The sequence below is a fragment of the Tribolium madens genome, unplaced genomic scaffold (genome assembly GCF_015345945.1).
Source record: "Tribolium madens isolate multiple individuals breed KSU strain unplaced genomic scaffold, Tmad_KSU_1.1 Scaffold_97;HRSCAF=244;Tcas5.2_LG3a, whole genome shotgun sequence".
NCBI lineage: Eukaryota > Metazoa > Arthropoda > Insecta > Coleoptera > Tenebrionidae > Tribolium > Tribolium madens.
This window is the reverse complement of record NW_025401069.1, coordinates 2,222,623-2,249,685: the sequence shown is the minus strand read 5'-3', so window position 1 is coordinate 2,249,685 and position 27,063 is coordinate 2,222,623. Positions and strand designations below refer to the sequence as shown.

The 27,063-nt window shown below is 32.4% G+C and overlaps 1 protein-coding gene across 5 annotated transcripts in view; it reads left to right on the top strand.

The window, feature by feature from the left end:
- LOC123014088 (alpha-catulin) overlaps positions 1–27,063 on the top strand; it is a 41,295-nt gene that overhangs the window by 5,222 nt on the left and 9,010 nt on the right. For 4 of the 5 annotated variants that reach the window (XM_044412965.1, XM_044412969.1, XM_044412966.1 and 1 more), the window contains exon 2: positions 24,604–24,787. In XM_044412965.1, the coding sequence (XP_044268900.1) occupies positions 24,604–24,787 (184 nt within the window). Of the gene's footprint in view, positions 1–10,754; positions 11,666–24,603; positions 24,788–27,063 lie in introns of those variants that run through there. The other variant, XM_044412968.1, reaches the window with a different exon arrangement.

The following is a 27,063-nucleotide window of genomic DNA, read 5'->3' as shown; positions in this document are numbered from 1 at the left end:
TTTTATTTGTTTAGCGTAGGATTAATGTGTTATTTTGTACGTAAAAGCTTTCCACAGCTTTTAATTCGCCGAATGAAACTAGGGCGATATGACAAATTTACTAGGATTTGTTCAGATCTTGAATCTGACTCCGTTGTTGGCGAAACATATTTGCTGTTGACCATACGATTCAGGAAATCGCAGCGATAAATCCATCACGCGAATTCATTACGTCTTTGTCGATTTCATTGATTTCCAATATCAATAAACCATGACTGATCTTTCCTTTACAAGGGTTGAGATTACCATAATTCTTGATAAATGATCGACGAAATTAATTTTAACTGAAATCGGGCGAGGTTATTATAATCAATTGTGTATTTTAATAGATGTTTCTAATTTATTGCTTATGACGGTAATAAACTAAACGGATATTCCGGCTTGTTTGACATTACTATTTTTATCACGAACCATTCATGATTGATCGAAGACTTTATTAACTGTTCAAACTTTTAATAGAGGAATTTGTGACAGTAATGAAGGATTTTTCTGTGTGCATCATTTCTCGAAAGTTTCCCTGTGGCAGATTCATAAATCTTCAAACTATTCCTTTTGTGTGTCTTAATTGGAAAACTTTAATCCAAATTTCATGGATTTTATGTAAAGCCGTACAAAGGCTTGACTATTTACATTTTAATCTTCTGAACTTTTAGGTCTTCGCAATTGTGAGCAACTCTGTCATTCAAAAAGAGTTCAATGTCGTCTAATTTTGGTGTTTTATACTACGTGTGATGAAATTGCTTTTATAGTCTAGTGAGCTATAAAAGTTGTGTTTCAGATTGATTCACAACGGACCAGGAATAGCTTTATGAATGGAAAAAACTTTGTTTTAAAATTTGTGGCGAATTAAAATTCAAATATCGTTGCACGTTGAATAATAAATTTTCACTTAACTTTCCATTCTTAATTAAATTCTCTACGTCATCGCAATATTTCATCTTTTGATTATTGATTTTATCGCGGGGATTTTAATATTGCAAAATGATGATCCATTTATTACTTTGTTTTTTGATACGAGATGAAATATAATCGATTATCGGTGTTTTCGAAGTTGACCCATTAATCACTATAAGAATCAAGCTGCAGTAATGATGGAGAATAATATCTTTCTGTAGCAATTTTGATTGTTTTTGCCTTTAATCTATCTCACCATTTTTCACGGTATGTTTTGTGGAGACTCGCGTTTTGTGGAAATTATTTTACAGGTTCTTGTATTAAATTTAAAATTTAATAACTTAACTTAAAATTGGTAATAAATCGAGAGTGGATTAGTTGAAAATTGAAAAATTAAAATTTCGCCCGGCGCATCCACCAAAATTGCGTGCACTCAAGCTCTCGGTTTAAAGTTCCTTTGAATTCTCTCACGTTTTTGTATTTGCTCTTGCGTAATTTTACCGCAGAAGTGTCAAACAGCTAACGCTCATGTTTTCTTTATTTTTTGCACTTTTCGCAAAGTCACTCTATTGTGAATTGAAACAAAAGCGTCGAGAGAAAATAAAAGATAATTCTCGTGCTCGTGATTTTCTCGCTTTTCGTAATAAATCAAGCGAAAATAAAGTAGAGTCGTTGGAAGTCGTAACCACCTGTTCTAACCTCACATTTAACAAAGGCTGTGTACAGGAATGGGAGTTTTAAATCAAAACTGGCCATCGAGAGGGACTAATCGCAAAAGAACGGAACAAAGGAAGACGGATTTGAGGCTATACGTCATGTGGTAGGCCGGAGTTTTTACATTTTTATTACATTGTCGATATCATTTTCCGATAAAATGGTAATTTTATTTTAGGTCTTGAAAAAAATAATCTCATTTGTAGTCGTCTCAGGTTTTCGCTGAGTCGATTTATAAACTTGGCCTAGTTTACTTCTGTGTTGTACATACATCACCGACTTTTTTTATTTTCCAATTCTTTTGAAATTCAATTAAACGAATGAAATTTTATTTGAAAGCTTCGACGTGTGAGAATGGGCAAATAATGTCTGATATTTTTGAATTCAGTCAGTGTGGAAAGGATTTCGTGCTGGAATGATCAATACACATATCTGAATAATAAAATTCGAAATTCTTTTCTTTTGAAGACTTTCCGCATGATAAAGAGGTTTTTAGGTTTTTATCAAGAAGATATAATTCGCTTCGCGAATCCTCATTTATTTGTAGTTTTTGGCATCAGTTCTAACCATTTCGTATTTTTAATGTAATCTAATACTGTAAAATTTCATTTTTCAAATGCACGCGGCATTACATACTTATCATTTGCGAAGACGGTGATAATTAATATGTTAATAACACAGAAACCTCTAATGTTATTAAGCGTTTGCCAAAATTTCATTAATTTAACCGTTGAGTCGGCATGTTTATTATGCAAAGCTCGGTTATGTAACAAATGCTCGAAGGTGTGATTGTGGTAATTACTAATTACTCGTTGCATAACTGCATTTATTCATCGTTTCAACAAATCTGATTTTTTTTTTTTTTTGGTTAATGTAACTCGCTTGAATTTATTACCCGTTCAAAAAATGAATTGCAGCAGATGCTTTTAGGCATTTTCATTAATATCCACAGCGAGTATTTCGCAATGGGCACACCTGGTGTGTTTGACGTGGCGGCCATTTCAAAAGCCAGAGATATGATACACATATCAATCTTGCAATGATACTTACTTGGCAGTTTTGTAAAGTTGTATAAGATCAGAAAATGGTTATTTTCTACATCTTACAAGTAACTTACGGGTTGCGTAATCGAATATATTTTAATTCTAATACAATTATAAAGTAAGACATTTGCATTATCACACATTTTTTCATTTAAAATTGATGAATTATTCTGGGGTCATAGAAAAATTTTGTATACAATGAATACATAAAATAGATTTTCGAAATAAATGTACAAAACAAATTTGGAGGTTTTATTTCATTTTAGGTTTTTTGTTATTTCTAAACTGAAAATGTCTACTGGAAAACCATACAGTGTGATTCAAAAAGACCAAGACCACCACTATCGCTCGGGTAGTGTTTTAGTTACGTTTTTAAAATGCAAACAAAAATTTTGTAGATACTAACTTTTTAAGGTTGATACAGCTGTTTAAGGATGGAACTTTTACATTCACTTTTTGCAAAAGGCATTTTTGTGTTTTATTAATAAGAAACGTTAAAATAAGTATAGAATAACAGAAATTTATAGAAAGTATAGAATAAGATAGAATAACAGAAATTTTAAAAATAATAGGATTGTAAAACTTGGAAAAGCATAGAGGCAAATGTTAGCTTTTCTTGAAGAGATACAAGCGGTAACGGCACTTCAAAAATATTTTGTAACTATGGATACACACGAGATAATTAATATACAGTATGTCCCCGGATTGTGTTTACAAGAGGAAAAACAAATAATTCTATCTTTGATTTTACGCCAAAAATTCTAGGAAAAACATTTTTGCTTCTCCTGAAACGAGCAGATCTGAAATTAAAATTGCTTTATTTTGATTCATTGGAAAGAAAAGTTCATTTTTCTATTGATTTTGAAATTATAATAATTTTTGTCTGCGTTTTAAATTCCACCACATTGGCGGTTTTATTTTTTTTGGATAACGATGTCACTTTGACAACTGAGTTTACGCTAACATAACAAAAATTTTTGTGAAAAACAAAAAGCGACTCTAAATAACAGCTTTAAGATAACAAAAGTCATTTTTTTAACAGGAATAATCATTATTCAATTAATTAATTGTCAAAGTGACATCGTTCTCAAAAAAATTAAACCGCCAATGTAATGGAACTTGGAAAACATATAGAAAAAAATTACAAGAATTAAGAGAAAAATGAGCTTTTTTTCCACTGAGTCAGAATAACAAAGTTCTAATTACGGGTTTGCTCGTTTCAGGTTAAGCAAAGAAGTTTTTCCTTAGAGGTTTTGGCGTAAAACCAAAGATAAAATTTATTTTTCTCTTGTAATCTGAATGCGGGGACATACTCTATTTTACTGATGTATTATGTAAATGTCAAATTTTCTATTATCGGTTCTACCAATTCAATTCAATTAAAATGTTTCTTTAAGAGAGAGAATTTGATGGAAGCTTTTGAGTCGCCGCGGCGACTTATGCTGAACGATATCCTGAAAGAAGTCCTAGTAAAAATGTTTTCTAACGACGGGATCAACGTATAAGAGAAACTGGTCGTTTGATCACTTTTATGACTAAATGCTACAAGTAAAAGTTTTACTTTTTATCCATGGATAAAAAAAATTATTTTTGCGCTTAAGCGTTTTTACTTTTACTATGACATTATTGACATTTACAATATTGTTTTTTTCTTTTCTCTTTTGCTTCTTCAGAAGTTTCTGGAGAAGTACATTGTAAATTATCAGCATTTGACATTTTGCACCACTAACTGCACTAATCATGCATTAGTTATTTTAATAAAGACTTTCTTATCACAAATCACAAAATCTTATCACAAATTCTGATGTTGACGCGTGTTGTTTGTTTATAAGCGTTGTTATGATTTCACCACTTACAATGTGTCTCGATTATTATTTTGTTTATTTACTTTCTAATTATAGTGTTGTTTCGTACCCTTGATCTGAATACATTTGCGGATAAAATAGTATTTGTTATTCGGAGTAAAAGTGAGTTTATGTGGCTCAGCTGAATTTTTTTTGACTACATTCGACAAAATAAATGTTTAGCATAAATGTTTAGCTTTGTCACTTTTACTTCTAATAACAAAATATACTATAAATGTAAAGCTATCAAAGTTATCCATAAATGTACTAAAAAAGTATACGAAAATATACGTCGTTATCATGTTTTAGTAACACAGACTTTAACAAAGATGGTTATTTCTAACGTAAATTTTGAACAAAATGACAATCTTCTTGAAATAATTTATTTTGTTTATACTTATTAATCAGTAAATTTTCTAGAACATTGATATTTTTTACGATGACTTCACACTATATGTTTTGGCACGAGTCTCAAACTAGTATTTTTCTTGTAGCTTTCTTTCTGCTATTTTCTGTTTTTTTAAATTAGTTCAGTTTGCACTGAAGGGAGATTTCGATATGTGCAGCCCTTGAACTTGAGCCAGCTTCAATCTCACACGTCCAATAAATAAGAACTGGTTAAGAATGTTTGCTATTCCTCTTTGCACTCCCCGCATTTCTATTAAAATTATTTTCTTGCAAAAGACAGAATATAATAAAATCTAACCGCGGCAAAAAAGCTTTCGCTTTTGCTATTTCTTTCAACCTTAATCGTCAATTCTCAGACGGACTATAATTTCCTTCTATTGTAATATCAAAGTGTTTCACAGTCAATCGGTTCTCCGTAATTGCGGTCTCATTAAAAACATTTCGCGCATTTGCGAAAATGGCTACTTTTGCACTTGTACAATATGTGCACAAATGGCGCTATAAATCTTTTCGGTCCTAATGAAATGGAAATAATTTGCGTTATCTTCGTCACTCATGTGGCGGTCTTCCATTGTTGGTTTCAGCGGCAAATGACAATCTCGTAAGTACTCACGTCATGTCATAATGGCGGGCGTTTTTGGTTATTTATTGTGGTTGGCGGAAGCTGCGATAAATTTCAGATGAGACACGGGCGTTCGTACGAATTAAGCAGTTCCGGATTTTCATTCGCTTAGGTGAAATTGAGTCGGAGATTTAATAATTGGATTTAATTTGCAAATTTGTTGATGCATTCTGTTTTGTGCCAGGGTTTTATAAAATCAATGGAACTATCAGCGCGTTATTGTCAGTTTAGATTTCTAAATAAAGGATTACAGTAGGAGTTGCGAGGGTGAAAAGTTGTCTATTGTTAGTAAATTGGGACGCTTTTCATTCAGTGTAAATAGCATTTTAAAATGCCAGAGGAACTGGGGCGAGATTTTCCTGCTATATGTTTAGAAAACAAGTAAACAACGCAGACGAATTTTCTTTAGGTACCCGAGGAAGTATTTCCGGACTGTGTTTTAAAATTCTATACCTAGAATAAAAAAATGTACATTATGGTGCGGTTTCATGTTTGAGTTTTTTATTTTTTTAAATTTATCTCTGGGTTACTTTATATTATCATTAGTGAATTATAATTGTTTGTAAGCTTAGATGATATATTTAGATTAAACTTCAATTTTTTTAAAACTAATTTAATTTTGATTATTATTTTGTGATTAAAAAATAATAAGTATAACCTACTTACTCTTATTAAATTTTATTTAACCGTCACTTTGGAGCTAAATACGTTAGTTGAAAAATAAATTTTTGAAATGTTATGAAATTCCAAAACTCAAATAACAATGTAAGCCGTAAAAAGTCAAAAGTTTTATTTCGAAATGTGGAGTGTCTCAGTCAGACACAGGGCAGAAAAAGTGTAATTTCTTCTAAAAATTTATTATTAGTTTAGACTATCTTATTTGTTATTACTTATATTACTGTTGATTCAACTTTTTGTTTTTTCATTAAATAATTTTTATTTATTTTTGAAATTGATAATGATGAAGGCAATATACAGGGTGCGCCAGAACTCGCGCCCCAAAGAAAAATGCCATATAAGGTAAGATACCAGGAACATGGAAATTATGTTTAAAAAAAATTATCTATAAAAATTTTGAAGTTATGAAGGTTTAAATTTTGCACTTTGACTCTGCTGGAAATATAATTTTCCAAGTTTTTTTGCTATAGGCTATTAAAAGAGGAAACAAGGAAGCTGTATCCTAATTTGTAGCTCTGTTCAATGTTATTTGTGGGTTTTATTGGCAAAATTTTTTACTTTTACTAAATTATTGTAAAAAAACATATACATCATCAGTATCATTAAATAGACATAAAAAATGTCAAATGTCAAAAAATAAATTTCAAAATTTTTTGACAAAATTTTTTTTCATGTTCCTGGTATCTTACCTTACTTGAAAATTTTCTCTGGAGCAGCCTGTATAGGAATTGTGTGTAAAAGTGTAACGAAAAGCTAGGGACAAAGAGTAACCTGAGATTCCCCAAGTTAAAATAAAGCGATTTAACCCAACTTATCTCTATATTAAGTTTCACCGATTAAAAGTTAAAGGACGCCAATAAAATTATAAACCTAAAGATTTTTATACAATTTTAAAAACAGTAATAATAAATGGCCAACGTCCAAAATTTGAACACGTCTACTTAAATTGTTTTTTACTTTAAAACTTCAGTAATTTTTGCTTTGATCTAAATATTAATTTCTCAATCCTTTTTTATGAAGTTTTACCAAATACACATTCGCCAAATTGGGAAATAGAATAATTTTGTGGAAAAAATTGAGAGGGTGAGATATTTACGAACTTTGTATCATCTGACATTTGCGTGCTACATTACGATAAAATTTCTTAGAATTGTTACCGCAGGATGTTTCCCAAAACTACTTCAACCGCGCAACTAATTTATTCGAATTGTGTTTCTCTACTTGTGAAAACGCTGTGAGAATAATTTTTCAGTATTCGGAATGAAACCGAAAGCGATAATCGCTCATCAGAATTCGAAGAAGCGTTGGGATATCTTTGAGAAAGTTCAAAAGCAGAGTTCATGAGCGTCTTGGGAATAGCGTAGAAATTCCCAAATATTATTCCGTCAGCGTTTTGGGGGATGTATAAGTAAGCACCTAATTGTCGCCTTCATTTTGTGTTGGTAATTTGATTACGTGACAGCCTTCAACATTCAATTAGAAAACGCGGCCCGGACCATAAATTTTTACGTTGCCAACATCCGCGTTTTACTACTCGGCCAGACATGAAACAAACTCTTAAATTATTTAGACACATTGTTATCCGCCGGGAATCGCTGTAATTTTTTATCGTCTTCATACCGCAACACAGATATATGACGTTTTGGGGTGAGGCTCCTAATTGAGTGGTTTTTCGTGTTCGCGATTCGTTTCCTTTCGAAATCGGCTTTTTGCCGACCTTCTGGTAGCGGCTGTTCCTCGAATTCGCGTGTTGTAGACGTCGTTCGCATGTAATTAGAAGTTTAAGTTGGTTCGGGTTCTTCCTTAATTTGTAATAAGTCGGCTGTGCGTTATTGAAATTTCAATCACGAAATGGTTTTCCTCACCGAATTTATGTCTCTCGACACGGAGAATTATCGTCGTTGATGATGGGAGAAAGCTGTGGCAGCTCATAGTTTTCCAACTATATATTCTACTCGACCTCACATAAATTGCCGATAAAATTGCGGTTTTTGTCTTCAGCCGGTCGTTCGCTTCTAATTAAATTGGAATAGTTGGGCCAGGAGCGGCCCGATGTTTGTGCTATTAATAAGTAGACATGTTTTATTGGATAGGACACTTTTTTCTTTTCTGAACTCTCATAGATAAATTTTATGGATTGTATAAATTTGAAATTGACTACTACTTTGACTAAAATCTTTGTTTCAAATCATTCTACCATTTTAACTTTTTCATTATTTAAAAGCATCTAAAAACATTTTAGTTCGAATTACCTGTACTGAATATTGGTTTGCAGTGTCTAATTTTAGAAATACTTCAATATCGAAGTTCTATAAAACATTCTGTTGTCGTCATTCAAACCCCAAATCTCTAAATGTAAAAATTTAATAATTCTCGGAATATTTTATTATTTCCGTTTGATTGTAACGCAGTTTTTGCCTAAATCTGAAAAATTAAATTATGTGTTGACTCTCTTATGTTTTTTATTTTTAGCAACATGTTTTAACACTCTTTTGTGATAAATGTCTGTTCACTTTATTGCGATTTTCCTGCGGTCACAATTGTTCCTCTCATTAGCCTAGTGTGCATTAAATAATTCTCCCTCCGTGTACACCACGAATTAGTCTTTGCAATCTGGCACTCATGATAAATCAAAACTTGCCTGGGGTATTTTAATGTAGACTAAATTTACCACAAAAAGCTAGTATATTAAGTTTGGCCAATCTGGGAGCAGTTTTGTTTTTGTCGGTTAACGAGAAAACATTATTTCCTATTTCTCAAGGGTGTCAGTTTTGGTTCTGGCAAGTTTCCAGTTGAGCTTTACCTAGAATGCATTTCAATTTTACCAAATATTACTTTAACGTTATGATAAATGCGAGTATCTGGAACAGACAGGATATGTTTTGACTGGAGCTCTATCAATTTTCGGCAAAAACGATCGGAGATGTTTGGTGTGATAGGAATTTTGTGATGTGGGGTTTTTAGGTCGGGTATAATGTCAAGTTGCAAGCTGATAAGTCAAGCCAGTGAATGCACTCGAGTGTTCACTGCACTATTGATTTAATATACCAGTTATTACTAATTTGCGAGATTTGCAGCTAAATGTCAGAATTAGGTTGAATATTTCAGGAATTTGTACAAAGTGATTTTAATTCAGGATTCAAAGTAGAATTCATGTATTTTTCTGGAAATATTCTCTGTGCTTTAGCAGATAATACGGTCATCAAAACTTCTGAGCTTTGCCTCAGGTTCTCTTTAATTATTTCACCGACAAAGTTTACAAACTTAAATTATCATTGGAAATTCGCCTTGAATATTTAATCAAGATTTCTAAAGGATGGATGTTTATCCAATTTTCTCAAAGAATGAATAGTTAGCAAGGTTTGACTTTTTCTTTTTTTTTGGAATATTTACTAAAGTGGAAATTTTAGAAATGTTGTAAAACCTAATTAATAACGTTTTCTTATTTTTTGCATAAATATATTTCTAAAAATAATGGTGTAACTGAAAAACGTCTTGGCATGATAAATCATTTGAGTAATGTTACCAGAGAAATTTGGGAAATTGGTAGCTACACATGTAGGACTATAACTCACAGTACAGATTTTTCTTGAGTACTGATGGTGTTTATTTACTTTTTAGTTGGCATATTTTGTTGCAAAACTGATAATTACGTCTCGAAACTGGAAAATTCGAACTATCGTTGCCATACTTCATATTCTGTTTACATTCTTGTACTACTTTTTTTCTGTAACAGAAAATTTAAATTTGTTGCCAAATTGAATTAATTTTTTGAACTTGTTCCAAAAACTATGCGATACTGATCTTGGAGCCGAAAATCCTGACTGGTCCTAGTCCGGCAGATTAGTTTTTCTTTTCTTCGCTGTCATAAATATTCTAGAAAAATGCTTCGTTGGTGAATTTTCTGTTATCTGTTTTTTTGTCATATTCAATCCGTTTTTGATAGTCGTACACGAAAACAGGTCGTGGTGACAATATGAAAAGATCTGTAATTTATGTGAGGTGTTAAATCCGGCTTCAGCAAGGCAATAAAAAAATCATATTTATTTTGTCGTGTCGCAACCGGGATAAGTAAACGAGAGTTTATGAGACAGTTGATGAGTTATTGAGGTAAATAAAGAAGGTAAAAATGATGTCATCTGTTGCATCCATCAACTTTTCGTGCTAACTCTAGAAAGTGGAAATTTTTGTTTTGATGAAAGGCCGTCAACGGTTCTGGTTTGGCTATTTAATTAAACTCCCACGTTGAATCATTCATGAAAGTAGTGCGTCAAATGTATCACTTATATATTGTTGCTCGTTATCGAGGATGGAGGCGCGTTGAACGCCCACAAGTGGTAATTAGAGGTGCCTTGTGCTAGGTAAGTACTGGTCCTGCTCCAGCACAGGATAACAACGGGATGACGAGTTTGCGCGAGTTCTTGGCGCGAACTCGCGTGATCAATAGGACTCCGGAGTCCCGGACTCGAGTGCCACTGCAGTTAGTCTTCCCGGAGCCGCCGTGCACAGCGGTCACTTCTCCCACGTTCTTCCAACAACAATCATTCAGTATTCAAACACACACCAAATAATCAAAATTTACCATTCTGATAAGAGACGATCCTTTCAATATCACACCGCGAAGCTGCTTATGTGCTTCAAGCTTCAAAATTTTATTAATTTCCCATTAATCCTAGTGCGAATTTAACCAAATCTGATGTGTATAATTTAATTAAGAGAAATCTCGTGTACTTATCTAAAATTTGAACCGGTTTAAGGATAAATTTACATTTTAATAAGATTAATTTTTTGACAAATAACTCGAAAAACCATCTGTTGATTTGGAGGAACTTGTAATTGCATGTGCAGCGGAGGTAGAAGACGAGAAATGAAATAGTAAAACGTGACGAAAGTTTGGTGGAAATTCCTTCGGTCTACACAAGGCAACAAATGTTTTCTTTTGGACGTTTCTGGAATACATCACGAATTTGCGAGATTAAGTCTACATTCGTCGACATTCTTATAGTGAGATCGAATAGATGGACAGTCGTTCGAATTTGAATTCTAATAAAGACGTACCTAAAAATTTGTGATATTTTTTAAGTTATAGTTGTAGTTTTCTTCTCCTAGTTGCTAACAGTAGACATATCAAGAATAGTGCTTCTCTCTTAGAATAGTTTCAAGTCTTTACGAATTACTTCTACCATATTTCTACTTCGTAATACAAATGAATGATAATAATTAGTTATAGTTAGTTTGAATGTTTTTGCTATTCTGAGTGTCTTCTTAGTACCGTGTTGTTAATTACTCATGTTGTTTATTAATAAGTGATCAGTCTACTGCTGTTGAGGAAGCAATTGTGATTCGAACCATAGTGATATTTTCCCAAAGTGACAATGAGTTTATCGCGTTCCTGTTTGTCTAAGCGGACAATGAATGGAAAGGTAATTATATTGAAACATAATCGTAGATGTAGATTCGCATTAATATTAGATGATAATACATCTCATAAACTATTATCACACTTACACTTGACGTCTATTATAACAATTACCACAACACAAGTCATTAGTTTGGTTCCATGTTAATGCTGCCATTATCTAAAACACAAAAACGAATACATGTTTGTTGAAACTACAAGAAACTATTTGTTTAATAAGTTACTGCAATTGCAATGAAAACAGTTTGCATGTAAATGAATACAAACAGTTATAAGGATATGTTTTCTTAAGCTGCCAAGATTAAGTTAACTAAGTTAACTGGGACAAAGAATTATTTTACAACAAGCGGAATAATAGTATTTTGTTCAACGCCAAAGTTATAATAAATAATAGCTACCATGTGCGAGTTGAATACTATATTTTGGCTATGGCTGTTTAATATTAGATTTTTGCTTCTTTTTTGCATTAAAGAAGTTGACGTTTCAATATTTTAAAAGTGCAGTAATAATTAATGTTCACTAATTAATGAATGAGTTAATGAAGTACAATGAGTTTATTATAAGATGTTTTATATGTTCAAATGTTTCGCTCTTCACATTCGTTTTGAAAAAGAAGAAAATTTTAATGGAAACATTGTTTTTAACCAATTGACGCTTTGTAATAAATAAGAGTGGAATACTGGGATTTGTAACTAGTTTGCTTAGTGAAGTCTAGCATGTAAGCAAACAGCGATAAAATTACCACTGCATTATACATTGTATATGCAATTTTCATACTAAGTTGGTTTCATTCATAGAGATTATCTGCTTTAAATAAGCTTTTGCTATCCGTTTATGTCGACAAAAGCATCAAAACTCGATTTAAACACATTGTTTTTGTCTGTTTTCAAGAAAACTTATTTTTTTCTATTTGCTATATGTAGCAATATTTTGCTTACTATCTTGGATATAATTGAACAAACACAATCAACTGAGAGCTTTTATTGTTTATTTAATTTTCATATAAATATTTTGTTTATTTTGTGTTCACTACTAAAACAGTTATTAATTTGCGATAATAAACTTGGATTTGCTATTGACAAGTAAATTTTAATTTAATTAATATTCTGAACTATTGATTTTTTAATTGCATGAAAATTAATGTTTTGGATTCATTAAATGTATCTTGTGTATTAAAAATATTGGTGAGCGTTTTGTCAGCCAAACCCTGCTGCATATTTTGTTTTAATCTTGGAGAAACTACATTTTAGGCAACGAGACAGCTAAATTGGTCAGACAAATTGCTTTAATGAACTACTATTCGTTAATTAAAACTGCTTTATTTACATAATAATTTCTCTTACTCACTAAAATTATTTCGTACATTTTGGTGAATGCGCCGCGAAAACTTAATTAAATGTTTAAGTATCCTACACACAAAAACACTAGTGGTAACTTTATAATTAAAACAAGTTGAAATGAAATGGAATGGGAATTTTTGGATTACTTTGTATTAATTACAAACGGTATAAATTAAGATGGAAAGGCAAACGCTACTAATTGATGATATTTCTTGATTTTTATTAAACATTTCTTGGATTGTTTTTCTTGTAAAAATACATTTTATTTAGACGAGTGCTTAAAACCTTCTTAACCAGAATGAATTTAATTGTACGTACTGATTTCAAAACATTTTTGTCCATTTGTGTCAAGCAAATAAGGCAAATTTCTGCTTCTTGTTTGCACTCAGTCTTGCACGCTTAAGTAAAATAGACATAAAAGTTCTTTTTTTACTTTTAAGGTGGTTCCCCTATAGCTAATTGAGAGCTTTCATGCAAACATTTTTCGCGTAACGAGTAGAGAGTTTCTGCTTAGATTAACAAGATTGAGGAAGCTGCGGTGTTTCGTGAACAAACAGCGAAAAGTTTCAAATTCTCGTTCATTTAAAACATTTATTTGAAAGAAAGGAATGAATAAGGAATGAGTTTCGGGTGCACAAATGGGGAATGCTACATAATGCAGAATATTGTACCCTGGGGGCTTGGCGAGATGCCCAAGAAAGCGAAATTTGAATTTAATTTCAGCGACAAATGAGTCAATCGAGAAAATGAATACGCTTCTTATTGGCGGCTTATGGATCGATGGTTTTATCTAATTTTGAGTCGGGTTGGAAAAATGATTAATCATGGTGATTAATTGAATCGAATTTTGGCCATAAGCACTATGAATAGTTTACAAATTTGCGAAAACGCTAAACGACGTGTAATTTATTGTGGTCACGTCCAATTTCAATTCATCAAAATGGAAGTTTAGTTTTAGTTTTTTGGGGAGCTGTCAGATGCGAGGTAGACGTGCTGACAGATGGATACAATAAAGCATGCATGTTGGAAGATTTTTGCTCATTTTTTATTTTAGCGTAGGTTTTTTGTTGTTTTAATTTAATATTACTTTTTCCTAGTGTGAGGTATTAATAGTGAATTAACAATTTCTTACAATCGGCTTTAATTAGTTCTGGTAAAGTTTCAACTCTTTTATAAAATTGAAAATTCAATAAATATTAATCGTCGGTTGAATGGCAGAAGTTGATACACACGCTAAAGTTTTTTGTGTGTAACTCCCATATTGCAAGGATAAACTGGTTTAATAATTTTGGGCTGTGTCAAGAAGGCCCAAATTTGAGGAAACATAGTGTTAGTAAGGATGTGACTAGGGTTTCAAACTAACAAGAAGTTTCAACAAGCCTTGATTGTTCAACATAATTTCGTATAATGAGAAGTGGGTACAATGATTATTCTAGGGTTAAAATTTAATAAATAAGTGGGAGGGCTTTGTTTGGTTGGTGACAGTTAATCGAACTTAAAATTTCGACACAATTGTAAACACGAAGGAGCTAGTTAAATGTATTATTCTGTATTCATTCATGCGTGCTTTGTTAATAAGAAAAACTTGTTAAAGGATACACAAACATTAGCAACAAGTTTGGAGAAAAGTTTTTTGATGAAAACCATTTAAATGGGAATTAGTTTTTGTTAAGTGAATCTGGCAAACTCGACACTTTTCCGATTTGTCACTAGAAAGGATTGCGAAATCGAGATATTTACTTTATGGAAATTGTTCAGAGGAGATGGAATATTGATCTTTTAAAGGCCCGCATCCTGTCTTGCCTTTTGATTTCGATTCAGGCTATTGGATCACCAAACTTTTTCTTTCTGGATGTAACTTTGGAGATTTATTAAATGCATGGGCTCTCATTTATCCAACATGGTATTTGTTTCTCTCAGGTTGTTCTTTCGAATTTAGTTAGTATTTTTAAAGTCAGAAGATTATGTAAAAGAGGATTATTTAGGTAATTGATGTCAACTAAATGTGAAGTTTATTGCGGTATATGTAAAAGTCTATTTAAACTTCAGCATTTCTCAAACATAGGTAATATCTATCAAAAGTTTCATGGAGTCTAAAACGGGAGAATTTTCGCTATAAAGTAAGATAATTATAGTCATAAACGTAAAACACGGATATTTTTTGGTCTTGTAGCTTGTTATCAATATTGTATTGAGTTGTCAACATTGAGGTTCGCTTAAAGACACAATGTCGAAATTTAAAATTGAAGAGGTCAAAAAACTTAAATTCGTGTTTGCGAAGGAGTCTGAAATAAATGTGTTTTTCTTACTTTTGCGTCATGTGAGAAACTGTATAAGGTACGTGTTTGCGGACGTGGATTTTATCTTCCTTATTCTTAAACTTTCTAAATTAAAGACAAAAACTTATAGTAAAAAAAATAATGAACGTTAAATTGCAAATGAGAAATACGAGCCGAATTTGAACAAGTTTTATCTTAGTCGCCGTCTTCAAAATTATGTGCTTTGTGATAACAAAACACGATAGTATTAATTATTAAAGTAGGTGCGATTTATAAATTAAACATTTTTTCTTTGGTGATTATGGATGAAGTCCAATAGAATTTTCATCAAGTACTAATACTAATTACTTGTCTTTTATTAATGAAACGTACATACACGGTGAATAAAAAGTATGGAACCAAGCGTTTTTTGCATAAACTAATTACTTAACGAAAAAAAATTGTTAGTGCAGTGTAAGGTACTATAAAAATCTAATCGTTTTTCAAGAATAACGTTTTTTATTTTTTTTTCAGTTTTCGACTTTTGCAAAAAAAAAAATTAATGGTAACCTACTGTTACAATTTTTTTTAATTAAAGACTATGATCTAAAAATGACTTCTAATTAAATAAAATTATTTTTTAACTAGTTGTTTTTTTTTAAATTCTTAAACTTGCGATCTGAGCCTATCACGAAGAGTCTCTGAACTTAACCGAAGTCGTCGTTTCATGCATTTGATAATAGAAGAGCCTTGATTTCTGTTCAGGTACAAATTTGGGTTGGTTTCGGATGGATTAAAAATAGAAGAAAATGAGTTCTTATTGGATTTTAGATCTATTCGGAACTACTCTAAAGTACTTGCACAAAAAGCCGGACTCTCGAAAGACCAGATGCATGAAACGACCACTTCCGTTTAGTTCGAAGACTCTTCGTGATAAGTTAGAACGCAACTTTAAGAATTAAAAAAACTACTAGTTGAAAAACAATTTTATTTAATTAGAAGTTATTTTTAGTCCTTAGTCTTTAATTAAAATAAAATTGTAACAGTAGGTTGCCATTTAAAAATTTTTACTTTCCTTATCCTGTGTTTTTATAGTACATTGCACTAATTATTTTTTTCGTAAAGTTTATACAAAAAACGCTTGGTTCCATACTTTTTATTCACAATTGATGAATTTGATGTTTACTTATTGGTAATATAACAAGACCATTGTTTTTTATCGAATACATATTTGAATTTTACAAAAAACTTTTTTTTTGTAATGACAATGTGACGAGTTGAATTTGGAATTTTATATTCTGATTAAAATAAGTTTCCAAATTTCAACGAGTAAAATTTTCTGAGTCAAAAAAGTTTCAGTTGAAATTCATATTCGATAATAAAAACAATGGTCGAGTTATATTTGATTAGATTATTTTCAAAACCACTAAATAAAAAGAAATTAAAAAATTAATAAATTAAAAAATTTATCTGATGTGACAAGAAGATTAATCACTTTAATGACAGCAGGAAGAGAAGTTTTATCGCAAAGGACGCTTATGATTGGATGACATAAAGATATGCTATTGGTGGAAATTGTAAATTTGACATGTGTTTCAAATTTAAAAGTAAAAGTATTTATTTTACTTATTTTATGTTTTGGTGAGGAATAACATTATGAGCTATAAACATTATACGTGGTTCATGAAATGTGAGAGTATTTAGTTAAATGTGTATAAATGTTTTTTGCAGAGATTAACGACAATGTTTACTTTTTAGCTTACACGAATTCTGCATTATTTTGATATAATTACCGTTTATTACTTTTTGGGTCGTTTTGAAATTTTTAGATTTATTGAATTATTAAACAAATGAATCTCTTATTTTTGCCAACGAAAACTTTTTATAGAGTGTTATTGTATTAGAGCTTGAGTTTGTCTTTTCTTTAAACTAGGAACAAAAATAAAAAACACAACATTCTTTTCTCAATAAATTCAATTTAATTAAGAAACTGCAGTGGCAATAGTACTCTTAGTCGTTTGCTCTAATTATATAACTCAAATTGGCACAACGTTTTCTTTTCAACTAGGGGTTTTATATTCCTGTTAAATCCAGAGTAAATTACTTTGGGGGAAAGAATGTTAGTATACCCGGGCTTAGAATTGTCTCATTCTTTTTGTTTGCACTGAAGACCCGTGCACGGTTCCTTGTGACTTCCCAAAAGAAAATTACTTGTAACAATCGTAGAAGTTATTTGCTGTATTACGTCACTAATTCTCCATCCTGTGTCGTATGCGAAGAAAACTTATGTAATGTCCTGAGTTGCTTACACTGTATGCAAGGTGGTGACGGAGATTACCTTTCTCGAAATAGCTGTTTTCCGATCACTTACTATCAAGATTATTGAATTACATGTCCCTAGAGTAAAGGCTTCTCTCCAGATATCGGGTGTGAAATAAATCGTTGGCTTTTGTCTAACTGAAGCGTGTTTGACCTGCACGGAATGGAAAACATGGATGTAAATATGCACTGAATAATGAGATTGAACAATTTTCTACTGGAAGCGTGTGTTTGTTCATTTGATACGACATGCTGATGGAATATTGTGTGGATTGCGAGCGCTGCTAATTAATTTCAATTTGATGTGATATGGTTCAGGATATTTGGTCCCAAAGGGGACTACAAAATTACACATAGCTAATAGCCATTCAGAATTAGATGTCATTTTAGTTTGGAAACAGATTTGTTTTTTAAAATAAAATTCGAAACGAGCACTGAAACGGGAACAGTTTTTTTTGTCGTAGTTGATTCTGGCAAAAATTAAAATATCCAAAACTAATTTTGTTTTCAATATAAAACCATATTATTTGTTCCTGTTTTCTGTTTTAAAAAAGGCTCTAGGATTTACAAATCCTTTACCCAAAAATTTAATTAGTTAATTTGATCATGTAAAAAATGACAACTTTATTTAAATTAGTTTAACTTTTAATTAAATTTGTAGTTTCCTAAAATCGGCTTTTAAAATATTAATGTTTTAATAACACTCCTAAGAAATTATATCTTAGTGCTTTTCTAAAATCTAACAGTTATAATTGATTTGACTTTAACAAGATTTTTTTTTTCAACTACACTTATATATATGCGCCAGAACTCGCGCCCCAGAGAAAAATGCCATATAAGATAAGATACCAGGAACATGGAAAAGAAGAAAATTTTATCTATAAAAATTTCGATGTTATGAGGGTTTAAAGTTTACATTTGGACCCTATTTATTTCTGTTGGAAAAATAATTTTCCAAGTTTTTTTTGCTATAGGCTATTAAAAGAGGAAACAAGAAAGCTGTATCCTAAATTGTAACTCTGTTCAATGTTATTTGTGGCTTTTATTGGCAAATTTTTGTCCCTTTACTAAAAATTTGTAAAAAAACTTATACAATATCATCAGTATTATTAAATAGATATAAAAAAATGTCAAATGTCAAAAAATAAATGTCAAATTTTTTTGACAGATAGAATTTTTTAAACATTTTTTTCATGTTCCTGGTATCTTATCTTACTTGAAATTTTTGTCTGGGGCGCGAGTTCTGGCGCACTCTGTATAGGGTGTCCCAGCGAGTCTATTAGTGACCTTTAAATGGTGAAATTTTAAAAAAATTATAAAGGACATTTATAGATACCAATATAGTCCAAAATTATTTTCAACTGTACAGCGTGTCTCAACAATAAGTTAAAATACAAATGCAGAAGTAAGAAAAAAATTGTTCTAGCTGCCTTAGTTTTTGTGTAAGAATTTTTTAAAAAGTGCATGTTTTTGTCAAAAAACGTCTTATTTCTAAAACTAAGCGAAATCGACTAATATGAGTTTAAAAGGCTACATCCAAAAATACAAAAAAAACAAAGAAACATACGGTGTTTCATTAAAAAAAAAAAAAACACAAGCTGTATATGGTTGAAAATAATTTTAGGTGATGCACTAGATTAGTATCTATCAATGTAATGTCCTATACATTTTTTTAAATTTTACCATTTAAACGTCAGTAATGGACTTTTTCAACTCGTTGGGACAACTAGCTTTGCGTTACTTAATAGTTTTTGATTTTTTTTTGTACTTGTGAGTTATTGATTCATAGAAAATTTTATTTGTTCAAGTAGCGTTCTTCGAACAAAATTTGTAAAAGTCATTTTTCATTCAAAATGTATTATTTTAATTGAAAAATGTAATCACATGTTAATGATTTTTAGTCCAAAAAAAATGGAAAAAAATAAAAAGGGTGTCCGTAGGGAAGAATATGCCAAGAGATGTATCGAACTTTACGTTTTCTTGTGCATAGTTTGAGTTTTAGATACGAGTACACTGTTTTTTTTTTTTTAGTTGGCTTAGAAGGAGTCCTCTATTTTAATTTTTGAATACTGTTTTAATAAAAATTTGATTTGGCGAATTTGCAACGATACTTCCTTTCAATTTTATTTATTAACAAATATAAAAAAAATCATGAATATGTATACAATTTATATACAATTATTAGTCTTTATTTTTTATTCTTTTAAGTAATTTTTTGAGCCAATTTTAAATTCAAGTACGAATCAAGTCCTTCGCACGATTTAATTAAGGTAGAAGTCTTAGCTTTGAGTTGACTAATTTAGACTTTGTGTCTGTAGGGGCGTATATTTGACAAGTTGGGCCTCAGGCAAATATTTGCGCCTAAAGTGAAATACTTAGACGAGAGCCATTTGCCCTAATGACTCTAATTTTTTCTGGCACTTTGCGCTCATACTTAGAGATAATTATTTTGAATAGTACAGCGGTGGTATTGTGCAAAGTTAGCACAACTTTTGCCAGCTATTTTAACAGCAGTGTAGGTTTGCTCGTCTTTCAGTTAACTTCAGCTTAATTTGCTTTGAAACTATTTTTATTGTGTGCGGCCAACAATGAAATTTCTACTTATCTTCAGCTACTCCTTTGACAAAACTTTCATTATTTTTCCTCTTGATCCTTATGGACTCATGTTATAAATTGGCTTAATTCTGAAAGTGGCGAGTTCTGCAGTCGACAGCAATCGGCATTTTTGTTGGCACCACTACACCGCTATCTAATGATGTCCGAAGCGACATCCAGGATAACGTCGTTTTTGTTCATCTCCCGGAGTGGATATCCGAGGTGATTCCGGGGAGGATATTGGCAGGGTTGTCGTTAAAGGTCATCACTGAGCGTAGTTATCTCGATGGGTTGTCGTGATAACTTTGAAATATTATTTAAACGCTCGGTTTGTGACAAATCCATTAGTCGATTCGTGTGTCTTGGAATTGAATATAACATGGTCAGGGGTGGGGGAACAGACTTTATTAATCGTAAATTTCCTACCTCTTTAATTCTAGCCTGGAGGAATTGAACGTTCCCCCAGACTCAAAATTGTATGTTTGATTTATTCGACGTGTTCCCAAGGGAATATAAACGCGGTCTCTACATCGGAAATTTACAGTCATCCAAAAATGGAGCTCTTTGTTGGACAAAACTGATCTCTACTAACCCGAGCTTGTAATTTTGAGATAAAGGCGAAACTTTTTTCCTGCTTCACTGAATTTTTAATCAGATTGATAAGAAATTTGGTGACATTCTAGAAACCACCTAAAAATTGTTTACTGCACTAGACCGTTAAACCGCAAACATTGCTCGTAATTCGCTCTGACCTACTTCGTTTTAATCTTATTTCCACTTTTATTAGACTGATTCCAAGCCGTAGCCTGAAATTCCCATTCAAATCAACGACTCATGACCGTGAAACCAGAGCCATTGATAAAGGAAAAAGTTTCTATTACAACCGATTGGAAGTAAACATAAAAGACATCAGTTATGTGTTTATATTTCCTCCTCGTAGCTTCTTCTTCGTAATCATTAATCAATATTCGCCAACATGGGGGACGACATTTTGTCCAACAACGTCTTAAAAAATCTGTACCCAGCCATCCTTCGAGTCTCATTACCGCTAAACTTCAAACACAAAAAGTTAGATCCTTTCATGCATTCCCGGCCCGGGGGATTTCGAAATACCACAGCGTGGCTTCGGAAAATATCATTTTGTTCTAAATAAATTTAACAAAATGCTATAGTACGAGAAAATATACAAATGACATTCTATCTAATCGTAATTTGCTTTAAATTCAGTTCAAAAGTCGTGTGGATGCCAGAAATTGCTTTGGCTTAAAACGTTTAGAGTGATTTTTGTTGTTGCAAGAAAAATAAAAACGTCACGAACAGAGTTTTCTACTTTAAAGTGTTTTAAAAGTTTGTTGAGGTATCGAGAAGTGTACCTAAATCGTGACATTTTCTATTAGTGAAAAATCATTCAGTCGGGTGATAAATCAGATTTCTATTTACCGAAGTAATTGAGTAATTTCAAAGAATTGAACGGTTTTATAAATTTGTAATGCTTTTAAAATAAATTAGTTGGGAGTCGGAAATGCTTCAATGATTTGCCCTCACAAAGCCATTGTCAATCCAATTTATTTGACAATTTAGTACATGTTCTGTAATTTCACAGAGATTCATATAACACAGAATTTGGATATGTTTCTCCAAGCAATGCCACTGATTTATGGGATGTCTTGTTAGTAGCGATGATACTTCAAGAATGATATAGGAGGCCGAATTTTGGACAAATATTGGGTCTATAAGCTGGACCAAATTATATCAAAACATTTTCATCCTCTTACAAACTTTTAGATTTGTTTATGTAAGCTGATATGTCTTTTTAGTTCCACAAGTTCATGTTTACACATTTTCCTGCAGCTTATGTCTGTTGTAAAAAATTGTTGTTGCCAATTGGCTTGCTTCCAAGTTTAGAAAGGAAACTCATTTGTGCCAGCTTTGATTAAAGAATTTTTATTTCCACGTTTGGGACACAGGAGGTTGAACGTTTTAAAATATTTCTTAATAAATAAAGTTGTGTAGGGAGGCTAAATAGCCGTCATCAAAATTTTAATTGCTCTTTCATTCAAGGATTAGATCGTAACTGACGTTATTGTTGATATCATTTAAGTTATGTCTTTTCTAAACGATTAATTGGTTCTGTTTTGGCGGAATTTTCTAAAATTTTTTATAAGATTTAATTGGATAATAAAATGCTATTTTAGATTCCAATTATTATTATGTATGTACGTATGTATGTATAATTGCAATCGACAATTTTCATGGTACACTGAACTGTTAAATTACTACTTTACAGTGTTTAAAGCACCTAACATGTATTTGAACATTACCCAAATACAAAATTTTAAATTTAGTCTTTAATTGCGAACTCAAACAAACTGCACACACTTGCAGTGAATTTGTTTTCGTGATTTACATTGAAATAAATGCGAAGCCAAATAGTCTATCACTTCGGCAAATAAATGAAGGTTTTAAAATAAGTAAACTTTCAGCGACAAACTAAAGCTCTAAATGTATTTTAGTAGCTTCAGCATAGATTTTAATATTTTTTCGTTTACGTGTTAGTTTAAGAATCTTCTTTGTGCACTCGGAATTTTAATGAAGTTGAGGTACCCTTAAACACTTTTATTTGTAGAAGTTTTTGTGGAAAATTAAGAAAAACTGGAACTGGAAAGCTCTATTCACTAGACAGCTGACAAATTCATAAGGCTGCTCTCTTTTTTCCGCCAGCGAAAAACATGTATATCTCTTGCAAAGACTGTGATAGATGGCGGAGGTGGCTATCTATTAAAGCTGGCCACTCCACGGTCCCTAATTTATTGCCATTCCGCTCAATTAAGAGTGTGAAACAAATATGAACCGTTGGAATTAGCGAAATACTCAATGAAAGGTTTTGGTATTGGTTGAAGCTTAAGATTTTTGGATTTTGTATAAAAAAACATTTTTTTTCCACTATTATACAAGGTGTTTGACGATTGCGAGTAAATATTTTACGCACTAATAGGACTCGTCAAAAGAAACAACTTTCGTTATTCCAACTTTTGTCGAAAGCACGTCATTTTTGAGTTAAAATTAAAAATAAATTGAGGCTGGAATCCCGTCCCCGCCTATGTCTTAATACGATGTTTAGAATCATTCATAAGAAAAAACTTTGGAACGTAAACAGTGTAAAGACAAAAAATTATCGTTGCATTAGGGTAGATCAGTGTCAATGTTAGTGGGTCAATACTTGCTATTATAAAAAAAAATAAAAAATGTGGTCATTAGTTGGCAATGCACACTTCTTGTACTCTTCGGGCTAGGGAAGCTTGCGTTCGCACACACAGCTCTTCGAAGGTATAAATTTGAGCTGCGTACACTAATTCACTAATTGTTTCATGTGAACCCCCAAAAAACACACGTATTTCAATCTGGTGACCGCGGTGGTTATTGGCGACCAATCCATCTCTAGGGAAAATGATTGTTCAATCCATTGGTGACGACTTTGTCAAAATCTGATGGAGCCCCACTTGTAAATACCGCATATGTCGCCAAGGGCACGTCCTCCACCAGATTGGACAACACATTTTTCAAAAAATACCGATAAACGGCACTAGTTAAACGTTGAGGTGAGGTCCAATTTGGTGATCTTCAATGATCGCTGCCCAAACATTTAGTGAAAATCGGTCTTGGAAGTGATGTCCGTACACTAGTTAATTTGGAGTTTGAGTAGTTGGCCATAATGACAATTGACTGACAATTTGATTTTAAATCGATGTGCACAATTCACCCGAAAGCGCATTAACGACTAACTAAACTGACACGTCTAAACAAGTGATAAGTTTTTTGGACAAAAAGTTTCATTTTTTCTGTATAAAAACTTTCACGGTCAACATATTTATTTTCATTGATATTTTTACTTCCAACTAACAAGGACAGACACACTGAACGGCTCGTGAAAATCATAGGGGGGAAATTGCAAAAATAAAATTTGGATACGGAATTTGTTTGGTCTTCAATTCATAGCAAATTATCTTAGTGGTTAAAATATTTGCTCGCAATCCACAAACACCCTGTATAGAATAACAATATTCTTGGTTGATTTTTAAGTACAGAACACTCACATTCTTTAAGAATGATGCGAGAATATTCTATACTAGTGTTAGAATTATCACAGATGTAGCGCCATCATGACATTCATATAAATTTTTGGATAAATTCGTTCAAATTGTTTCTAACCTTTAGTCATGGAAAAAGTATAGTCTGAAACTCGTTTAGAATGACATATTCCGCACTCTATTCTAAACTTTTAATAGAATATACTATTTTCTAAATTATTTGTATTATTATTTCTTTACAAATAATTGATACCGAAATCTCTACTCTGCACTGTCTAATTATTTTGTCAATTTTAGGTTAGTTCTACTATTTTGATTTTTTGTTTTATTTTCCGACTTCAGATCTCTTCTCTTGTGGAGCAGCATGGTACCATCGGCGCCCTCCGCCCGTCGGCGGTGGCGAGAGTCGGTCAAGCCGTCAACATGGCGGTGGAGCGTTTCGTCACCGTCGGTGAAGCGATCGCTGATGATTATCCTGAAGTTCGACAAGGCATGTACGAAGCTTGCAAGGAAGCGCGCCAAGCTGGTAAGATGGCCATAATATCATCGTGTAGTGTCATGGCAGCTGACCCGAACGATTTCTTGCCGGTCAACGAGTCGGAACGTGCTTGGCAAACGGAAATTATTTTTCAAATCCCATCGGATTTCGTGCACCTTCCTTCCGCCCAGCATCAATAAAGTCGAACGACTAATCTGATACTTTTCGTGGCTGGGGGCGGCGTGAATTATCGCTTTTGGAATATCATGACCGGTTCAATTTATTTTTTTATTGCCGAGGTTGATTAAAAAGCGGCTTCTTGCGGTGTTTCGTGACGCAGTGCTTTTTAACCCCGAGCAAGTGACAAAGCTGTCTCAAGGATAATCTCTAATGCGGACGAAAAGATGTCTGCTGTGGGGAAACTCACCTGAGTTTCTCGAAGATTTTTAATTAAAAAAAAGTAAGGCGAAAATAGAGGCTTTTGATTTGTGGTAAGGAAATGAAAAAATAAAAGTAATTAGAAATATACAAGTTAATAATTATTTTCGCAAAGGTTCTTGTAATAAGTATTTGGTCAGAGAAAATAGAAATTAAAGTAGTTATTTTCACTGTTATGGAAGCTGATTAAAAAAAATTGTTCATTTCTAAATCAAACGTGCAAGCGAAAATTACTGCAAGCATTGCATGAAAATTTTTACATTTCAACTTTGTTGAAACTCAAATAAAAATTTTTGTGTTTGCATAAGTTGTAAATCAAGAAAACTAGAACTGCTTGATTGAAATGGGTCAATGGGAATTTAGAACAGAGAAAGTTTATTCAGTTCGAAAACAATGATACTACTCAGATAATTTTTTGAAGCTGAATAATGACCGGCTTTATTTCTATTATTTACTTTATTTCCAATTATCGCCGATGTCAATCCATTAAGTGGAGTAAATGAACCATAAAGAGCTCATATGTATGTTTAACGTCACACACAATACCTGACACTCTCTGAAATTAATTTCGGTTGGGGATATTGGTTGTCGGGATAAAGCAGGCACTTTTTGCTTATGCTCGTATTTAGATTTGGAAATGTTGAAGCTCGGTAGACTACTCTCATTTATTATTAGAATATTTTTGAAGTTCTCAGAGGATTTATTTTCCATTCATTTTTTAATGAAGCCCTTTTGAAAGCGCGTTCTTTGACGTAGGCATCTTACGCGTGCCGACTTTGCGTGAAAAATTTATTCGTTGGCTTGAAAAACGGTAACATCTGCGAACACCAGCGTTGGTTATCTCGGGTACATTATAAAACAGGAAACAGTCCTCCTAACGTAAAAACGTTTGACATAAATTTTATTCAAGAAAATATCTTTTTGACCGGTTTGAGCTTTGCGAAAGCACAAAAGCAATCAATGTTGGCACCAGACTCTCATTAATAACGTTTTTTTAATTATCTGACCTTGTCGGGGTAGTAAAATTTCGTTTCTGTGGGCGTTTGTTGAAAGGTGGCTCGGCTCCTTCGAGATACGTCGCGTCTAATTTCAGTTAACGTCACTTCATTCAGGATCATAATTTTTCACAGAATTTTAATCGCCCGTTGCTATTGAAACGGTTTAAAAACGTTGCTTGATAAGTTTCTTCCTGAATAAGAAAATTGTCTACTTTGCTGCTCCTATTCAGAAAAGATGAATGTTTACCTATTGCTGCTCAGTAGTCACGTTTATATCGGCAAGAACGTGAATATCTGGGACATCTCCAATGGAGGTGAAGGTTTTTCAGGGAGTTAATGCGTTTTTAATCCTCCCTACCTTCTCGAGTCCTTTTTGTTGGCCGGATTTAGTCGTGTGTAAGAAATTAAGATTGGTGGATATTGTCGAACCGGATTTACGGCACACTTTGATGCGTCTTCAAGCACACTCTTGAAGAATTTGACTTTTTGTCTGAAATATTTGCTTGTTGATTGAGTTGGTAATCTGCAGCTTTGTCTCAACTGCACATCATTAATTCTGTCCAAAGCTTTGCAAATTAATCAACATTTGAATCTGCAACATGAATAACGTGCAAACACGCGAAGAGTACGAACGCTAATCTCGAATAATCGCATTAAAACTTGTCATTTTTATTCGGTGGAAAATTTTTCAGCGTCCCGAATCGTGGACATGTTTATATCCCCATATAATTCCTGCGACGGTCTGCTTTTATTCGACAATTCTTCTCGTTAGCTCTCGATTTATTCCTTAACATAAAACACGGCTCTTCTTTTCTTCAATTAATTCCAAATGAAGTGGGCGTTTTAATTGTAATTTATTCTAGATTTAATGTTGCTGTCTTATGTCTA